The sequence below is a fragment of the Neovison vison genome, chromosome 12 (assembly GCF_020171115.1).
Source record: "Neovison vison isolate M4711 chromosome 12, ASM_NN_V1, whole genome shotgun sequence".
Taxonomy (NCBI): Eukaryota; Metazoa; Chordata; class Mammalia; order Carnivora; family Mustelidae; genus Neogale; species Neogale vison.
This window is the reverse complement of record NC_058102.1, coordinates 5,353,873-5,374,582: the sequence shown is the minus strand read 5'-3', so window position 1 is coordinate 5,374,582 and position 20,710 is coordinate 5,353,873. Positions and strand designations below refer to the sequence as shown.

General features: G+C 45.7%; 1 protein-coding gene across 3 annotated transcripts in view; it reads right to left on the bottom strand.

The window, feature by feature from the left end:
- Positions 1 to 20,710, bottom strand: part of EFCAB6 (EF-hand calcium binding domain 6) — a 229,542-nt gene that overhangs the window by 84,232 nt on the left and 124,600 nt on the right. For 2 of the 3 annotated variants that reach the window (XM_044227789.1, XM_044227790.1), the window contains exon 18: positions 18,933 to 19,101. In XM_044227789.1, coding sequence (XP_044083724.1) covers positions 18,933 to 19,101 — 169 coding nt within the window. The remainder of the gene's footprint in view (positions 1 to 18,932; positions 19,102 to 20,710) is intronic. The other variant, XM_044227791.1, reaches the window with a different exon arrangement.

The following is a 20,710-nucleotide window of genomic DNA, read 5'->3' as shown; positions in this document are numbered from 1 at the left end:
TCATCACCATCATCACCACCACCATCACCACTACAACCATCATCACCATCACCGCCATCACCATCATCCCCATCACCATCACGATCACCATCACCATGCTTACTGCCTGTTCCATGCCAGGACTGTGCTGAGGTCTTTACAGATACAGAACCTTCTGCCTCGGCCTCCTCAGACTAGAACTGCCAAATGTACACCCCCTGAGCCGCAGCAGGTGTCCACAGCTCGCGTGCAGTCCTTGGTTCCTTCTGTTTGGGGGCATCCTTCTTGGTGTGCGGGACTAGGACCCAGGGAGTTGGCACCATTGACTTGTTCTTATCCTCACTATCGGTGTAGTAATGAGTGGAATGTGACAGTGGCTCGCTGTATCTGTACTGCTCCCGCTGGTCAGGCCCTGGCCTTGGCTTGGCTTGTGTGCACGAGTGAGAGTAACAAGCTGCAGGAAGTGTCTGGTGCGGGATCGGAAGCCGAGCGCAAAGGGAACGGAATGCAGGTGCGGTGGTGCTGCCTGCGGGGGCTCGGTGCAGAGCAGCGCTGGAATCCAAGACGATCCCAAAGGCCCGCATGGGGACCGGAGCAGGCGGCGCTGGCTGGGAATTGGGACGGCTCTGCGCCATCTGGACGCGCACCCTGGCCCAGCTCTGCGGGGGAGCCTGGCCCAGCACGGGATGGCATGAGCGTTTTGATGGAAAGCTGTGGCCCACACAGAAGGACCCAAGTGGCAGGGGGACTCTGAAATGGATAGATTGGTTGCTTTCTTTGAAAAGTAACTTTATATTTTGAAAACAATTACACATGAATTATTCATTGCAAATTCCTCTTGCACAGTCCTTTCACAAAAACATATGTAACGGATAGTCAGGAAATGTCTGTAGGCAAATGTTTCACAGCCTGGAGGCTTGTGAAGCAGCACGGAGGTGAGGCATGCCTTGAGCAGCCCATCCAGAGGTTGCGGGCGCGCCACCGCCGACGGGCACAGAGCAGCATGCAGGACGCAAAGCCCAGCGGGGGTGCTCGCCAGAAGAGGCACCAGGCACTTAGCAAACACACGTGTTTCTGGAGCTTCCCTGTGCACACTCTCATTTCTAAGATGAACGCAGCAAATCCACTAGATTTATCAGGGCCCTTGGAGGCAACTTACCCTACCATGTACGCCCAAACTGCAGCATTTACAAAGCAGATTTCAAAACATTTAACCATTCAAGTCCTTTCTAGGAGGCATGTCCCTGAGGAAGTTCCTCAAAGAGTGTCAAGCCATTGGCCTGGCATATTCTGATGACAAAATCGTCACTCCCCCTCCCCCGGGATGTCCCCTGGATTGCAGACGGGCTCTTCCACAAGAGGCCACATCATTCCAGGGGCATATCGCTGGCTCAGACATGTGGCCCCGAGCAGGCGCCCACAATTAGAAGCTGCTGAGTGGCTCGGTCTTTCCCAGAGCAGCCGCCGCAGAGCGTCCCGGACAGAGACACGCACCCGCGTCACCGCGTGAGGAGTACTTGCTCACCGGGCCTCTTTGCGTCATCTTTTTGGTGGTTGCCTGGGGATTATAATATATACACCCTACCTTTCCACAGGCTACCCAGAGCTCATACCAAACCACATCACATAAAATGGAGAACCCTTGTGACCATATTTGCCTTACCCGGGCCCCTGCCCTCTAAGCTATTGTTGCCATTTGTTCCACGTAATAGATTATAATACATTATAATACATATATTATATTGTATTATAATACAATATAATAGATTATAATAGATATATAGTATATTATATATATATATTATATATATAATATATATAATATGCCAATTATATATATTGGCATATATATGCCTATATATATACACACATATATAATCGATATCTAGTATATAATATATAATATATATATTATATACTAGATATCGATTATATATAATAGATTAAAAGATTATAATACATAGATTATAAGCCTGAGACAACATGAAAACGTTTGCTTTAAGCACTTACATGCATTTTTAAAAGATTTTTCCATTAGTCAATTTGAGACAGAGAGGGAGAGCACAAAGGAAGAGGGAGAAACAGACCCCCCACCAAGCAGGGAGCCCAACACGAGACTCGATCCCAGGACCCTGAGACCATGACCTGAGCCAGAGGCAGACACTTCACCCACTGAGCCACCCAGGTGCCCCCATCTGCATGTTTTAATTATAAAATATAGCCTTCTAAATTCAATTGGATGTGTGCCATTTCCTAGGTTCCTTATTCCTTCTTGGTCATCTGAGCTCCATCTAAGACCAAACTCCTTCATCCTGAAGAGTTTCCTTCAGCATTTCTTGCAGCGATAGAAACCCCTTGCATGAGAATATGGCCGGTGGTGGGTGTGCCAGGGACAGGGGCTCAGCGTGAGAGTTTAAGGGGACAAGAGTCTCGACCAGAGTCCCAGCTCTGATCTCCTCATGCCAAGGGCCAGAGCGGGCCTCACAGCTGTCCACGCTCCTTCCTGCCTCCAGGTGGTGACAGAAACTTCACAGGTGTCATTGAGAAGGAGAATGTGACGGAAGATCTACAAGGTGCTGGCCGCTGCACCAATCTGACTTTCTCAAGTCACCTTAGTTAAATCTTGCAGTGCTCCTCAACGAAATATGACCAATTCCATCTTACAAATGAGGAGATCAACATTTAGGAAGGAAGCTAACTAAGCCACCTGTTTCCTAGAAAGACACAGCTGTAAGTGGCGGGCGAAGGTGTGGACACAGGCTAGCGGGACACTGCGGGACAGTAGCACCTTGTGACGCAGCGCTGGGGAAGCCTGATGGCACCCACTCCCACCTCATCCTTTACAGAGGATGAGCCTGGAGCCAGGGGAGCACAGGAGTAGTGGGGAGACACCCCAGTAACTCAGGTGTGAGTTACTGCCCAGAGAGGCCTGGTGGCCAGGGACAACAACCCAGCACTGGTGACTGAAGTCTGCATTCACAGTTGAGGCTTCGGGCTCTAGAAATAACGGGCAATAGTGGTGTCGTCTGCACAATGACATGCTGGGAAGTATGTCACTCCCCATTCAGATGACACAGCCCACACAGCCTGCAGAGGACACCGTGGAGATTGGGTGTGGGTGTTCCCTGAGCCTCTACATTCCACATTTTTGGAAAAGGCTTGCAACAGGAACAGGGACTCCACAAGCCAGCTTCTGCCTGATAAACATCCAAAGCCCAGTGGTTGGAGTGAAATCAAGCCTTTGCACTCACGCTCATGGATGTGAAGGTCAAGGGCAGTCCGGCGGATGTAAGATGGGTCTGGCCAGGTGATCCAGGTCGTGGGTTGACTGAGCTCGGCATCAGGCTGTGGACTAGCTTTAGGCCTGTTTCAGGTGTGTTCATTCTGGGGATCAAACTGAAGGAACAACAGCTGCCCTGGGAAAGCTCTTCTACAAGCAGATTGCTGGGGCACAAGGCCAAGCTAAAGCACACAGCCGATCTAAGGCTGCTGCTCAGGTCACATCTGTCACACGTCATGTCAAAGAAAGCCACACGACCAAGCCCAACATCCCTCGGTAAGGGAAGAGTCCACTGAGATGGTAGAAACAGAGGAGCTGGGGTAGAGAGAGGATAATGACAGGTGCACAAGCTCTCAGGGTCTTTGCAGCTCTTTACAGCTAGGAAATTCCATATTCCACAATGCTGTGACCACTGGAAGGATACCGTGATTATGATCTGACCACACCTCAAATCTAGAAATTTCTAGTCCATAGGCCAGATCTGTCTGGCCCACCTAACTCTACCTAATCCCCTGGCGATGGTACCGCACCACATTCTCAAAAGCAATCAATCCTTCCTTCCACCTTAGCACCCAACGCTGGACTTTCAGACAGAGCAATGGCTTGTCAACAGTGATCACTGAGTTGTAAAACAGCGGTTTTTCTTTTCTCTTTTGTTGCAGGCATGATGATGGCAATGATGATTTGCTTTAGACTTTTATAAAAATACATTATCCCCACAGAACCCAAGAAGTCGAAAATTGTGTCCTGATGGCTCAGGAGGACAAAGTGCTGAACCAAAATCAACCTTCAAAAATTGTGAAATGAGACAGCCTCAGTGTGATCTGACAGCTTTTCAATGTCAAGGGGAATTCCAGATGTAATGAGGAAATCGACCAGACACGTAATTTTAGAGGCAAATATCCAGAACCTGCTCATTCTCGCATACAAGTGTAAAATCTTAGAGTGTTCTGTTGCTAGAAGAGTAACAGATTATGAAGATGGAAGATAAGAGCAGATGAGCCACTCCTCCTTCAGAGGAGGCTGTCCTCAAGCCGTAGTGTTGGGTCTGTTGTCCAAAGGACAAGTGGGTGCAAGCTTTGAGGCCTAGAGCTGAGCACCGAGTCAAGTGTGGCGGGAGAAGGGGACACTGAACAGCCACATTCCCCTTGGGAATGAAAAGATCTGTTTTCCCCTTCTGCACATTCCATTATGTTCTCTCTTCTTGATTTCAAAAGCACATTTTTATACATAAATTTAATGTAAGTCCAATTGTGATCTTAATAATACATTTGGGGGGATCCTAGTAATACAAATGGATGACGTGTTTATGGAGAAATATAAACATGGCCTCAGAGTAGCCAAGAAAATGTGAAAAGGAAGAAAAATGAAAAAACATCAGTTTCACTAAAAAAATATATATTGCATTGATACAGAAATGATGTATAGATCGGTGTAACAAAATGGAAATCTCCAGACTTAGACCCAAGTATAATGAGAATTTTACAAATGACAATCTGGTGGGAAAACACAGAAGAACCCTATCTTACACCATACACAAAAATTAATTCTATATTGATTAAGCATTTCATTAAAAAAATAAAACAGTAAAAATTTTTGCAAGAAAGCTTAGGAGTTTAGCTATAAAATATGGGAGGGGGACCTGGGGACTAGAGTCATGACACTTTATTAACCAAGACCACAAATCCAGAATTTATTTCTTTAAAAAAGGGAAAAAAGGAAGACCAGAAAGAAGATAGATATATTTGGTCATACAACACTTTAAACATTCTAATAGAAAAGATAAAACAAAAAGACAAATGATAGATTTTGAAGATATATGTGTAGTACAGAAAACAACGTGTTGATCAATTTACTAATTCAACAGATTTTTGGGACACCTGCACACCGCATGTTGTTGAAGGCCCTGTGAATACCAGCGTGAACCCAAGGGCCAGGCCCTACTGAGTGGGACCGTCAATGGAAACGGGCTCTTTGCACATAATCAAGCTCAGATGAGGTCGTGCTGGATTAGGGAGGGCCCTCAATCCAATGAATGCGATCCCGTAAGATGGAAATCTGGATCCGGAAACACAGAGAGGAGGCGCCAAGTAAAGATACAGAGACAGCAGAGGAATATGCCAGATGTCGGAGTAACGGCCGCGACAAGGCCAAGGAATGCCAAGGACCGCCGGCAACAATCAGAAGCTGGAAGAGTCAAGGAAGAATCCTCCTCTGCAACCAGACGGAGCATGGTGCTGCTGATATGGATATTAGACTTTGATATTAGACTTGATATTAGACTTCTGGCCTCCAGAAGGATTCTCTGAGAGAGAATAAATTTCTGTTGTGTTAAGCCATCTAGCTTGTGGGTAATTTTTTTACAAGCCCCTAGGAAACTGATGCACATATGTGTGCCCACTTAATTCTAATAATCGTCTGATGTAGCTACTACTATGACTTCCATTTTAGGGATAAGGAACCTGAGGCCCAGAGAGGTTTGCCTAAGGTCACACGGGTACTATGTGATGCCAGCTCTGGTGGTCTGGCTCCAGAGTTCACATTTTAAACCATAACACTATAATGCTTTTCAAAATCGATGGGGTTCATTAAAAAAATATTTATTGAGCACTTATGTGGTGGCCCCTGTTTTAGATGCTGAGGATGGGGCGGAGAATGGAAAAGACACAGATAACTGCCCCTGTCGAGCCCACATCTCAGTGAGGGGGAGAGGACTACTGGGAAGCAGTGCCCTCAGGAATGAAGCAGGCAGGAGCGGGTCAAAGGGGAAAGTGTCAGAGAAGAGCTGTAGAAGCTAGGAGGGCAGAGGCTGGGATCTAATTAAGATACAGAGCCCTGCAGGGGAGAGAGTTCCAGGGGTCAGAATCCAGAGGATAGGGGTAAACTTGAAACTCAAAAACTTCTTATGAGCATAGGATAAATAATGATATCTATAATAAACATCTCTTAAACATTGACAAAAGGGCAAAAGATATAAATAGGCAAGTCACAGGAGAACAAATCCTAATAGCAAAAAAAAAAAATTACACTTTTTCTGTCAAGGAAATAAATATAAAGTTAAACTGAGCTATTACTTTAAAACTACCAGACCAGCAAAAATTTAAGAGAGCCGTAATGCCTATTGCTAACAGGGGTTGGAAAAAAAGATACTCTTATTACTTAGCTATCAGAAATAGGAACTGTGATAGTGTGTGGTCTTAAAAAGCAAACAGGGGCACCTATGTGGCTCACCTGGTCAAGTGTCCTACTTGATTTTGGCTCAGGTCATGATCTTAGAGTTGTGAGATCTAGCCCCTGCATCTAGCTCTGCACTCTGCTGGAGTTTCTCTCCCCCTGCCCCTCCCCAACCCACCACAATCCCCCTTTCTCAAATAAATAAATAAACTTTTTTAAAAAAGCAAACAGACAACATGTGTTTGGAAATATTACGTTAGACCAAGCAGTCCCACTCCTGGGATTCCCTGCCATAGAAATAAAAACATCAGTATGTAGAGACACCTAAAGAAAGATAGTTTAGAGAGATTTTAAAAATGAAAAGAGAAGGGAATGCCCATCAGAAACAGAATGGTTGGTGTTCAGTGTGTTGGAACACTTTTTCTTACAGAAGGTCTATGCTTCCTTTGAGAATCAACAGAAAAGTCAGATAAAATACAGCAAAACATCTCTTTGAAATAGAGAGAGAGGCTGAGGCAACTAGGACTCAAAGGGACAACAGTCTGAGAAGAGAGGAACCCTCAGAACCTTCACTCATGCACTTTGGGAGCAAGGCAAGAGGCTCAGCCTGGGGCTGGTGGCCCAGGCAGATGGTCATTACCAGCAGGTGGAGAAGCAAACAGAACTTATGATGAGTTCAAGGGACCTGACATCCAAACCAGAGATTTCAACAGATTCCTCATGAGAAGGGGAAGCAGACAACTGAGCCCAACATTGCCAGTTATACCCTCAAGATCTTTGCTGAGTTTGGAAGGTATGTGGGACAGAAGACTAAGAATCAAGGCAGAAAGCTGAATGAGATTTTTTTTTTTTTTGGTCAGCTTGTGGTCCTGAGAAAATAAAGGTTGAAGTTCAGGATTTCTCAGGAGCAAGGACTCAGAGAATAACCCAGGTTCTGAGTTACAAACTTTGGAGGCTACATTAGGAAGAGGCTTTAAAAAAAAAATCAAATGGAACCTTGAGAAACTATAATCCAGCCTCAAATCAACTCAGTCCCTCACTGAATTATGGTCATCAGTCCCCATTCTACCTGACAGGAAAAGAGAAGGTGCCACTGTCTAGAGCCTCTCAATTTTCTTAACACAATATCTGATACTTAATAAAAATCTGTCTGTCACATCTGGAGACATAGCCATGTGACCCCAAATCAAGAGAAACAAAAGAGAATAGAAAAAGATCTACAGGTGACCCAGATACTGGAGTTAGCAGGGGGAAAGAAGATTTTTAAATAGCTACAAATATGTTTAAGAAAATAGAGGTATATGTTGAGATGATAGAAGAAAAGACACAAATATGGAATATATTAAAAATAACTAGGGGAACCTGGGCGGCTCAGTGGTTTAAAGCCTCTACCTTCGGCTCAGGTCATGATCCCATGGTCCTGGGATCGAGCCCCACATTGGGCTCTCTGCTCCACAGGGAGCCTGCTTCCTCCTTTTTCTCTCTGCCTGCCTCTCTGCCTACTTGTGATCTCTGTTGGTCAAATAAATAAATAAAATCTTAAAAAAGCCACCTAAATGGAAATCCTACAACTGAAAAAATACTAAAATTAAGAATGATATGAATAAAATTAACCACAGATTTGAAGAAGCAGAACACAGGATTAATGAACTGGAAGAGAGGTCAGTGGAAAATTCTGGGACTGAAGCCCTGAAAAAAAATAGTGAAAAGTACATAAAAGAGTGAAATATAAGTGAGATACTGTGAAAAGGTCTAACATACATAACTGGAGGCCAAGAAACAGAGAATGGGGACTGAGTAGAAGGAGAAGAGACAAAGGCTAGGAATTTTTCAAAAATATTTTTATTAAACACATCAACCTACAGACTCAAGAAGACCTGCAAACCCCAGCAGGACTCATACAAAGAGAGGCACACTTTAACACATCTAGAAAACTGCTAAAATCCAAACACAAAAGAAAAACCCTAAAAACTGCTAGAGAAAGAAAAACATGCATTGCATTCAAATGTGCAACAGGAAGTCTAATGGTTTATTCATCAACAATTCTTCAACCTGCTAGAAGACAATGAAATGATGTCTTAAAAATGCCAGAAGAGTAACTGCCAACCTAATATGCCATTATTCCCAGCTAAAATATCTTTAAAAAGTCAAAGTGAATTTCTGCTTCCAGGCTTAACTGTGAAGAGTTTGGAAGTCATCACTTATTTTTCTTGTTACAACAAGAAAAAGGCTGAACATACTGAAAATCAGTAACTTTTCTTAGAGCCATCAGAGAAATCGGACATCTGGAAAGACAGGTGAATACGTACAATCACAGCCAAGATCAGCTAGCCTGGAGCAGAAGCCACTGTAGCCACAAACTGGCAGAACACTTAAGTGGTAATTTTGACAAAGTACTGGAGGTGGAATGAGGATTAGCGTAAGACTAAGAAATTTTGGAGGGGGGCCATACTTTCATGGATTTTACCACCAGGAATTCTACCAGGTTCTCAAGATGAACCTTCCAAGAAGAATCGCTTTATGTGTCAGGCAAATTAAACTTAAACCTAAAGGAAGTAAAAATAAATAAAGTAAGCAGAAGAAAAGAAACAAGAGATAAAACCAGGAATGACTGAAATAGAGAAAAATCAATGAAAACACAGCTTGTTTTATTAAAAAGATCAATAAAAGTGATAAACCTCCAGCTAAACTATTCAATAAACAAAGAGAAAAGATTTTTTTAAAATGACCAAAATCAGGAATACAAAAGGAAACCCTACTAAGGATCATAACAATACTTAAAGGATAATGAGGCACGAGTCCATACTGATATAAAGAAATGAACAAATTAACACATGGTACAGAACACACACATCTCCCATGCAGAAGAATTCCAAATAATTTATGTAGATATTGTCCCCTTAAAGAGGTGGAGCATAATAATTCCCCATTCCTTCATTGTGGGCTGTGCATAGTATCTTCTCCTCAAATGGAAAGAGAGAGAAAAAAGGGTAAGTTTAGGGTGGAAAAGCCTGGCAGACAGCTCAGTCAGGTGATCAAGGTCAACATCAACAGTGATCAGCCATGTTGATGGCATATCCCCTGATAGGATGCAATGAGAAGGGTACTTTACCTCTGGGTTCTTCCTTCCAAAAACATCACCCCAGTCTAATCCTGAGAAAAATATCAGGCAAATTCCAAAGAGTGACATTCAACAAAATAGCTGGCCAATAATCTCAAAACCGTCAAGGTCAGTCAGAAACAAGGAAAGTCTGAGAAAGAGATTGCCAGAGCAAAGAGGAGCTAAGGAGATGTGACAACTAAATGTAATGTGGGATCCTGGATGGGGTCATGGACCAGAAAAAGGATGTGAGGTAAGGACTATGGAAAACTACATTAAAAAAAACAACAACTCAGAAACTCAGAGAGTTAGCTGTCTGCACACTTGCATTAGCAGCAGCACAAAAGAGGCCTTTAGACAGAATAAAAATGAGTGCAGGTGCTAGCACAAAAATGTAAGATGGAAAGAACAAGAGCAAGTGTAGATACATCGACACGTATGACAGCTTATTTACTATAATAATGATAATAGCGTCTTGCAGGATTTAACCTAGGTGTAAGATTTAAATGTATGACTACAATAACACAAAAGATAAGGGTAAGTGAAATTAAAGCATTTTAAAATCCAGCATTGTTAGGGAAGCGATAAACATGATGGTCTATATTTAACTACAAACTATAAGACAAGAATGCATGTTGTAATGCTAGTGTAGCCTCTGAACAAATGGCAGAAGAATGTTTTCCCAATAAACTAACAGAGGAGCGAATGGACTAATAGAAATAGATGAATATTCTTAAAAAAGGTAAGAAGACCCACAAGACAGGTGGGTCAAATAGAAAAAATATATTAAGATGATAGATATAAAGCCAATAATATTAGTAATTAAATACTCCAAATAGAAGACTGACTGTCACAACCAATCTTCTAAAATATCAGCTATACTCTGCCTATAAGAGACTTACTTGAAATATAAGCACCCAGAAAGTTTGAAGTGGAAGGACAGAAAAGCATACACTATGTAAACACGAATCAAAAGGAAGCTGAAGTAACTATGTTATTATCAGACAAAAATAGGCTTGAAGGCAAGTAGCATTACTCTGTATCAAGAGTCATGTCATAATGATAAAGGAGATAATTCATAGGAAGCTGCTGCAATTCTAAATCTATGTGCACCCAATAATTTAGCTTCAAAGTGAATAAAGCAACAATCAACAGAATAAAGAAGATCTTCGCTAGACAAATGCACCATTAGATGAGAGACTTCAACACACTTCTGCCAATAGCTAATGGAATGAGCAGGCAATAAGGATATACAAGTTCTGAAAAACACAATTAATGAAATCAATCTAAGTGACATACTTAGAAAACTGAAGGACCGTGATGAAGTATGCATTCTTTTCATGGGTTTATGGAAAATTTATGGAAATTGTCTATATGTTGGGTCATAATCCAAGCCTCAATAAAATAGGCGGAAGTCATTTAGACTTAGGCATTTACTCTCTGATCACAATGTAATCGATTTTAAAATCAATAACAAAAGGTAAGTTAGAAAATCCCAACTGTGTGGAAATTAAACAATACACTCTTTTAAATAAACCATTGGAAAAAAGAAATCGCAAGGGAAATTATAACATTTTAAACTGAATGACAATGAATGAGATACCAAAACTTGTAGATGTGGCTAAGCCTGTATCTAGAGGGCAATGTATAGCCATCTGTTCATACATGAGAGAAATAAAGGCTGAAAAGCAATGATCTAACATTTGTCTCAAGAAATTAGAAAAAGAAGAGCAAATTAAATCCCAATCAATTAGAAGGGAAAAAATCATCAAAGAAACAGCAGAAATACACAAATATAAAATAAATGTATAGTAAGAAATAACAGGGGTGCCTGGGTAGCTCAGTGGGCTAAGCCTCTATTTTTGGCTCAGATCATGGTCCCAGGGTCCTGGGATCAAGCCCCACATCGGGCTCTCTGCTTGGCAGGGAGCCTGCTTCCCCATCCCTCTCTCTGCCTGCCTCTCTACTTACTTGTGATCTCTCTGTCAAATAAATAAATAAAATCTTTAAAAAAATAAGAAATAACAATAAAGGCTGTTACTTGGAAAAGACTAATAAAACTGCTAGACTTTGGTTGCTTCAAGATAGGATGGAGCAATTCCTAGTGGGCTAACATTCCCAGTGAAAACATCTAGAGGAGCCCCAGCAATCAGAGGGTAATGGGAAGGCATCAGATAGCCAAGGAAGCCATGACATCTGAGGGACTGAAGTGCCCAGACGAAGAGGACCCTTCAGGGGTGAACTGAGGCTATGCAACTACATTTTCCCTGGGAAGAGCTGATGACTCTGGGAGTGGAACTGAGGCTGGGAAACAGGGTTGCGCCAGGCAGGGGGCCACTCAGCACAGCGTTTGCTAGGTTGATGGCGCTGGAGTGGCAAAACTGGAGACCATGACTGGCTTTGCCTTCCGGACAAGTGCTGGCCTCTGGGACTGAAGGTGAGCCCCCACACTGTGGTACGTAGGAGACAAAGGCCATCCAGGGAGAAGGACTTAAGAACACAAGGCAAAAACAGAAGCCCTGGAGACGGAATCGACAGACACCGAGGGTCAGCAGCTGCTCCTGCCCTGGAAGATCTGGCCCACTGGGGCACAGCCGGGAGCTGTGAGAGTCTAGTTTTGACCTCTGGTGAAGGTTATGGACGGAAGATGGAGAAATCCAGACTTCTGATGGTTGTTTGGGGCGTGGCCCAACAAAAGTGAACATGGACTTTGAACATAGGTCACCCCTTAAAACATGAGCACCATTGGGACGCTGTGAGGAACACAAAGCTAAAGAACCAGGTCTGCTCATCCGGCCCCGACCACCGGGCCTCCAGAGCGCGGCACGTCATCTCTCTCTCCCTGTTTTCTTACCTGAGTCATGAGCCCCCCAACCTTCACCCCCAGCAAGGATAAAGAGCCAGGGCTCCATATGCTGAATCTGATGGGGCCTCAGAGCAAGCATGGAGAACTCCTCTCTGCGCCCACAGTAGCCAGAACGCAACATGATACACCAAACAGCAAAAGTTGGGGGATGACCCCACACAGATCTCCTGCTCTCGGGGTCTCTGATTCAGTGTGAATATACCGGAGTCTCTTACTACAAAAGTTTTTGTTTTTCCTTTTTTAAACTTTTTAAAACTTCAGTACAGTTGACATACAATGTCCTACTAGTTTCAGGTGCACATCATAACGATTCAGTGTTTTTATACGTTATAAAATGATCCCCGCGATAAGTCTACTTCCCATCTGTCACCACACAAAGTTACGACAATATTATTACTGACTATATTCCCCTGCTGTGCATCACATCCCCAGGACTGATGTGTCTTACAACTGGAGGTCTGTAGCTCTTAATCCTCCTCACCTGTCCCTACCCCCATAGCCCAGGCCTCCCCATGTCCAGACACCCACAGTTTCCTGTATCCCTGAGTCTCCTCCTGCTTTGTGTTTCTTCCTTTGTTTTTTAGATTCCCCATGTAAGTGAAATCCTATGGTATTTGTCTTTTTCTCTGACTTATTTCGCTTAGCATAAAACCCCTGAGATCCATCTATGTTGTCAAAAATGGCAAGAATTCATTCTGTTTGTTCCCATTACAGTTCTCTAATTTTTTTTCCCTTCACAAAACTGACCATAATATACAATAAAGGGTTTTTAAATATCTGTTTTATTTACCAGAGTTGTATGCTCCCAACAGAGGGTTTAAAACCAGATGGAAAATACTTAATACCAGACTTTAAAAAAAATAGAAGTCTCCCCGAGTCACCACACTTACTTAATTTGCTCATCCATGCCCGAGGCCTGTGAGATGCTCGACAGTGTTCATGGGGCTTGGTTTATATCCTGGTCCCTGGCCCCCAAGTGGAAAAGACTGTGTGATCAGGAAGTGATGCTTGGGGATGGGAGGGTACCAGCTCCTAGCTACGTGAGTCTGAGCAGCCGGCAGAGGGCATGGGAACGCTCTGCTGGGAAGAGGAAGGAAAGCTGACCCCCCCCTCCCCCCCCTCCCCCCCCCCAGCAAGGCAGGTGAGAAGCAAGGAGTCACAGCCACCAAGAATCTGGGGCGCCGGGCTGGCTTGTAACACACTCCTGCTTTGCTAGTCCACGTCTCAAGGGTTCTCTAAGTGTGCTCATGAGCTCTGGAGCCCTGTGTCTGTCTCCAGGGGCCTCAGCCGGGACTCGGGGGATGGGGCTTAAGGATAACAGCGAACTGAACAACATACAGTGTATTTACCAAGGATGAAGAATTGAGATTTACCAACAGGAACAGCCAATTACAGGGAATTAGAAGGTAAAGTCGCCCTCAAATTCCTGATGGATAGAATAGCTCAATTAGCCTAATTATGCAATGAGACTAATCTTGACTTACATGTCCTTGGATGTTTTGTCATTTTATGTTCCCCCATGGGTCACTGGCCCTGAGCAATGAACGTCTGCTTTCCCCATGTCCCCATGTGGTTTAGTCTGATACCAAGTATGGAATAGGCATCCTCAAAAGGTTTACAGAGAGAGAGGACGGCAGAGACAGTTACGTCTGCCTGCATGATGTGTACTCCCTCCATCTCCCTTACAACCAGAACCTTGCTTTTTCTAAAGGTAGTAACGTACCCAGCAAAAAATCACGTATTTCTCTCTATAACATCTCTATCACAGCCTGGTCTTCATTCTGCCGAGGGAAGCTTCTACGAAAGCCCTTCAAAAAAAGGGGAAAGACTTGTCTGGCTCAAGCCTTTTGCCTTCACTTTTTCCCTAATTTATGCCTGAAGCGTGTGTGATGGCTGGTGCCCCAGCAGCTCTCTTCCATGCACGAGAATGAGGCTGAATGAGAACAAAGCTAGAAGCAGCCGGGGCTGCTGAAGACATGGTAGAGCTATTGGGCTGACCTGCAGAGACAAGGTCTGGAATCCTCCTTACAAGAGAGAAAAACAACCACCTTTCTTAAGTCAGACACCATTTTGGCGGGGGGCGCGGTTACTCTTAACTCAGCACGTGGAGGAGAGGGCGAGGAGAAGGAAAAAGCATTCTAGATCAACTTGAAATTCAAAAACCTTTTCCTGCACCACCACCAGATCTTGACTCGTCATTTAAATACAGTGACACGTTACAAACTATGCTAAAGTCGCAGGCCATGTGGTACAGCAGCCAGAGCGAGCAATGAACCAATGAACCGGGAGAGGGGCACTTCCGGGGAGAGACTGTGCCTCCGGGCTTGTTGTGAGAGATGATTTAATGTCGGATGCAATCTACCCAGACCAGGTCTAGCGGTTTTCCAGAAAGATCAGTCCCTCCACCTCCGCCATGGGAATGACACACTGAACCTGGAACGCACAGAGTCCGTTAAGACCCCAGCAGCTGTGCCTGTGGTGGGAGGGCTCAGAGAGGCGCTTCTGGTCACCCCATACTCTCCAGAAACTCTGATGTCTTTTACATTAAAGAGAGAGAACAGGCGGGGGGGGGGGGGACACAGATTATTAGTGAACAAATAAATCCGTCTAGCAGACAAATTCTTCCTGACCGCAGTGGTGAAACCAGTAACAGTCCCCAGCAAGGACAATGCGGAGACTCTATTACGGCTGTCCCGCGTTGAACCTGTGCAGCCAGCCACCTTCTGTCCTGGTCACAGGCCAGGCAATGGCTGGTGAGAATAAAGAATGAGCCCTTCTCATTCAGAGTACCAGGTATCTGGGCCAGCAGCTAAGTGCTAAGTTCAAATTAAGAACAACTTCCTGCGTATGTATGTGGGCAAGCAGGGACGTGTGACGGACAGCCTCACTCCCGGTTCCCCCGGCATGAAACTCTGAAACTCGGCAAACACTGCACCATACTCATCACTGTGGGGCAGATTGGGGAGGACAAGCGCAAGAACATTGCGTATCTACAACTAAAATGATAACAAGTTGTTAAAGGACAGTGTCATTAAAATTAATGACCTCCTTCCAGAATTCTGAGGCTGGATACAACCTCAAAGCTGCCATCAATCACATCCAGCTACGCGTCTAACACCCAGCAACCCGTCTGACGCCCAGTAAGCCCGTCTGACACCCAGCTAGCCCTTCTTACCCTTGGCAAAGGTCTAAGGCTGATAGAGACCGACGTGGATTCCAATCCAAGGGCCTGAGCAACTTGCCGGCTGAACCACACTGAGCCACTATCCTAACTCACTCCTAAGCTTTGGCCTCCTCATTTGTGAAATGGGCATGAGGTCATGTATGCCCCACAGGGTTTCTGCGAGGATTAAAAATAAGACCCGTGTAGCAAGATCCGGAGTGCCAGAGGGGCCAGGCCCCCGGCGGTGATGGTGGAGAGCACGCTTAGCATCGTGGCTGTACCAGGGATGGCCCGTCATCGTCATCGTCACCGCTCTCACTCCTGTAACGACACTGACATGGTTGTCCTTGTCACGGATCCTTCAAGATCTCAGAGGAGTTGACTCCAAAGGTTTTGTTGCCACAGGAGTTCGACATTCCCGAACCTTCGGCATCAGGGTGCCCTGCGTTAGGTCTAATCTGAACTTATGTTTCTTTCTATGGTGGTGGACTGTGATCTCTCCAGCTCTGACCTCACCAGTACGGGAAGCACCCTGATCTATAAATAACCTCTTCAATTAACAGTGAAGTTTCTATGTACATAATGGTTTGAAGGTATCATCTTATGAAGGTCAAATCTGGGTTCCCAGCAGACTGTTTAAAATCACCCCGGGGTTGTTGATCTTCAGGCTAAACAGGTGGTCACGGCAGGATGTTTCCCAAAAGTTAAACCACACAAGTCACTAGGGGAGAAACGAGTTGACAACTTGCCTAACTGGGTTCCCAGCAAATTAGTTGTGGAAACAGCCAGAGGCTTTTCTTCCTGCATTTTGGTCCTGTCCTTTCGTGGGTTCTTTTCCCCTTTGTCCTCACCAGGGGCACATCTTCAAAAGGCAGGAGAGTGCATGGGAAGCCAGGAGACGGAAGCGAGAGAGGGAGAGGCATGCAGCCACCCCTGTGAAGCAAGCAGCAGACCAGCAGGGCACAGAGTTGTCCCCCAAGGTCAGCCAGAATGTAGGGAAGCTCCAGGGGCAGGACAGGGGACCAGGGTGGGCTTGGGTATTGCCACGGGCAGGTGTGGAAACAGCCTCAAGTCAAGGAATTCCGATGGGCTTCTGAAACCCCTGCCTCCCTCAGTCCCCAAGTGGCATCTATTCTGGGCACCACTGGGGATTCTAGCGACTCTCCAAATTCATCCATTCATTCAGTCAACATTGGGCCCTGCTTTGTGCCATCCCACCTGGGATGCCTCACTGTCCGAAAGAGAGAAAAACATCCACCTTTGGAGTATGTGATTTAACGGAGGAAGTCAGGGAAACAGCAGAATAAAGAAGTAGAAGGAAGGATTCTAAGTGCAACATCCATGGCAGGAGGTGAAAAAAAAAAATAGGGTAAAGGGAGATTGAGGTGGGAGAGCAGGTTGTATTTGCCCTGGGAATGTCAGGGTCGCCATGAAGTGCCATTGGACAAAGGCTTAGAGGTGAGGGGGACAGCCACACAGCCGTCAGAGGGACACCTCCAGGTGGAGGGGACAGCCAGTGGCCGGTGGTCAGAGGCAGAGCAGGAGGCTGGTGTGGCTGAGCGAGGTGAGCAGCAGGGAGGGTGGTAAGAGTGGAGGTCGGAGAGGCAGCGAGGGGCTGGCTGCTGCCGGACCCCCCAGGCCCTGCTCGGACTCTGTTTGTACTCATGTAAGAGAGGGCAAGATGGGAGGGTTCTGAGCGGGGGGGGACCCCCTCTGCAGACCCGTGGGAGTGTGACTGTGGTTACTGGATTGAGAACACACCACACTGGGGGAAGGGCAGGCACAGGGAGACCAGAGAGGTGGCAATGGGCAGAAGCAGAAGAGGTGGGACAGCAGTCGTGTTCTGGAGTGACTTTCAAGGTAGCCAACAGGCTTTGCTGATGGAATGGGCACGGGTGCAAGAGAAAGAGGAGGGAGTCAAGGAAGACCCCAGATTGGAGCCCTGAGCGACGGGGCCAGGGCTGCCCTTGAGAACGGAAGGGCTGCTGGCAGAAAGGCCTTGGTGGCAATTCGGCTATCTCCGGACACCCACGTGAAGAAGTCAAGTAGGCAGGTGGGCTCCAGAGACTGAAGTTTTAGGAGGGCGGTCTGGGATGGGAAGTAGAGTTGCCAACAGGTGAGCCACTGGCTTAGCGATGGCAGAGAAGCCCTAAGACAGAAGAACGTGCCGCTGAGCTTACAGACCTGTTCACAGGTGGGCAGCGGAGAGCAGCTGCACGCGCTGTCTGCAGTCTGGGGTAGTGGCCCCCGCTTTGCTCCCACCTGCTGCCCTTCTCTAAGGTGACCCCTGCAAGGTCCCTGAAAAATCAGCGGCAGCCTAGTGGATTCTTACCTCCTGAGAACCTGTGAACTGATGCCATGAATTAAGAGCACTGAGCATCGTGATCATTCACGGCTGCTGGGCATGGGGGGCTTGGAGGCACGGGAGTCTAGGACAAGGCGCCCTGGAGGCGATGATTCACACCCACTTACCTCCTTCCCCCAATAAAACCTCTCACCAAGGTTATCAGTGACTGCGCTGGTAGCCGTCCCATCCCCCAACCCCCTGCGGATACCCCGCTCTCTCCTCCATCTGGCCTCAGGGATGCTGCCCGCCCAGAGAGAAAATAAACACAGAGCCTTCTTCAGCACCTCACACGGGGGCAGGCACTAGATAAATAGTAGCTACTAATATAATTATTCTCTTCTTGGAAATATATTTCATTGCCTTCTTCCAAATTTGTCCACACAGACACTGCTATATATTAACTGAAATGCTTTTCTTAAAAGTAGCTGAAGACGATTAGCTAGAGGGGTCGTAACAGGAATTTTAAGCACTCATTTAAATTATTTCCTCGAGAAGTCTATGCAGAACCCTTCAAGCTGAGTTCTTTCCGGCAGAACCTCCCAGTTCCCCTCAGCGCTCTGAGCTTCCCGCTTCTGCTGCCAGATTCTTTTTTCACTTTCTCGAGGAACAAACCACAGCTCTGTCATCGCGGCATGGCAGGAACTCCTTGCTGGCAGGGAAGGGGCCCGAGCAGCTTCGGTTCCCCCCCCCGCCCCCGCTTCTGCTCCAGAATGTACTAGAAGCATCAGCCAGGTACTCCTCCGGCCAAATACCACATCCACGAACACTCTGAAAAGTTTAAATATCAAAAATTGGCCACATCCATACCAAAAGTATTCTCTGAAGAAGTTGCCAAAGGCATTCTGGGCCGAAGAATCCTTTTACACTGCTCAAAGATGCTTCGAAATGGATTTGCTTCGCCCTTAAGGGAATAAACCCCTTGCTGGGAATGTATCTCCCATCCTTCAAGGCCCGTTAACCAAACTGCTGAACTTCTCCAGGAATGAGAGAAACACAGAAACACAGAGAAACCCATTCTCCTACCTTCTTGAAGTCACGCACATTAATTTTGCCATTAGGTTCCTTGCTGAGGTCAAGAAATAGTTTTCCGAAGACTGGGTCCTGCTGCTGTTTATGGTTTTTGAGGTTTTCGATGACTTCATCCTTGGTTCTACTCTTGGTCAGGGCGCTTCTGTCCTCAGCGGGCTTGGTTCTAAAACCACAATCAGGCCTTTAGATCCAGCAGAGCTCACCCAATGGGGATTCAACCCAGGACCACAAGGAGGTCCACCACCCCCTCCTCCCGAACCAGGAAACAGATAAGCGGGTACATGACCCGGCTTGAGAACATTTTACTCGCCTGGGGCTGTAGCTTCCAGAAAGGCCCTTGGCACTGGGTCAGGAGAAAGCTCTCGGGCAGTGCTGGTATGGGGCCGCAGGCCGAGGTGGGGAGCTCCAGGGCCCTGGGTATGGTCCTCCCTGCGCTAAGGTTTCCAGCTACGCTTGGAGCTGGCTGAATAGGGCGTGTGACGGGACATGGTGGGAAAAGTAAGTATTTGTGTGAACTGGGAAAAGGAAAAGTCGGAGCCCATGACAAAGCTTTAAATGAAGTAGGCTGTTTTGTGGTAACTAGTCCAAAAAAGTCATCGAGCATGCGTGGGAAGGAAGGGATGTTCACAACTATTCCAAGTTGATTTATACGGTCCAGTGGATTTATAAAATCTAGATTTTATGTGATGTGCTATGAGTGTGGGGGACAGGGCTGGGATTGAGAATAATTATTTCTTCAGCTCTCTCAAAGTCTCTGGGACCCCCCCGGAGTGGGGGGGGGAGCAAGGGGGAGACAGAAAAAGGAATTCTCTCCTGCTGTGTCTGCCTTCAGCTTTGAAGAGCTCTCCAGGAATGCCCACATTTTATAAAACGCCTAATTGCCATTAGCTCTTCCACTGGTTTTAGAAGGCAGACACATCTCATCACAGAACATTTAACCTTTCTCTTAAAATATCGTCTTTCTGCCCATTTATAAAGCAGCTCCCACGGAAATGCCCAGATATTCAAATTTCATTAGCATAGCACTAAAATATTCCCACTGCTCTATACTTAGGAACTTTTTTAAAGGAAAATGACAGAGTGAAGCCTGCTGAATAGGTCTACATTTTACCTTTCCTTGTGGATTTATTATAAGCTATGAACCAGCAAGTTAAAATAATATCTTTTCATTAGACTAAACCTATATTTTTCAAAATGAGGATGGGCTAGAATATTCACCAGTCTGATGTTTAACGGATTTGCTAAGCATGTTTTATTGTTACGATTCAATTTGGTGATCATTTGAATAATTCTATCACTCATGTCAGAAAATGTTAACTGGTTTAATGGGTGTATTCTGCCATAAATATTAAAGGGTGGTAAGGAGTCAAAGTTTCTGGAAAAGAACAAATGGGAATGCAGGGATGGGATGGTTGGGTGGCAGGTCCTCTGGGAGCCGAGGGTCCTGGGTTCTCTTTCTCTTATATATATATATATTTTTATATATATATATTTTAATTTCTTTTCTGCATAATAGTATTCATTGTTTTTGCACCACACCCAGTGCTCCATGCAATCTGTGCCCTCTCTAATACCCTCCACCTGGTTCCCCCAACCTCCCACCCCCCGCCCCTTCAAAACCCTCAGATTGTTTTTCAGAGTCCATAGTCTCTCATGGTTCACCTCCCCTTCCAATTTCCCTCAACTCCCTTCTCCTCTCCATCTCCCCTTGTCCTCCATGCTATTTGTTATGCTCCACAAATAAGTGAAACCATATGATAATTGACTCTCTC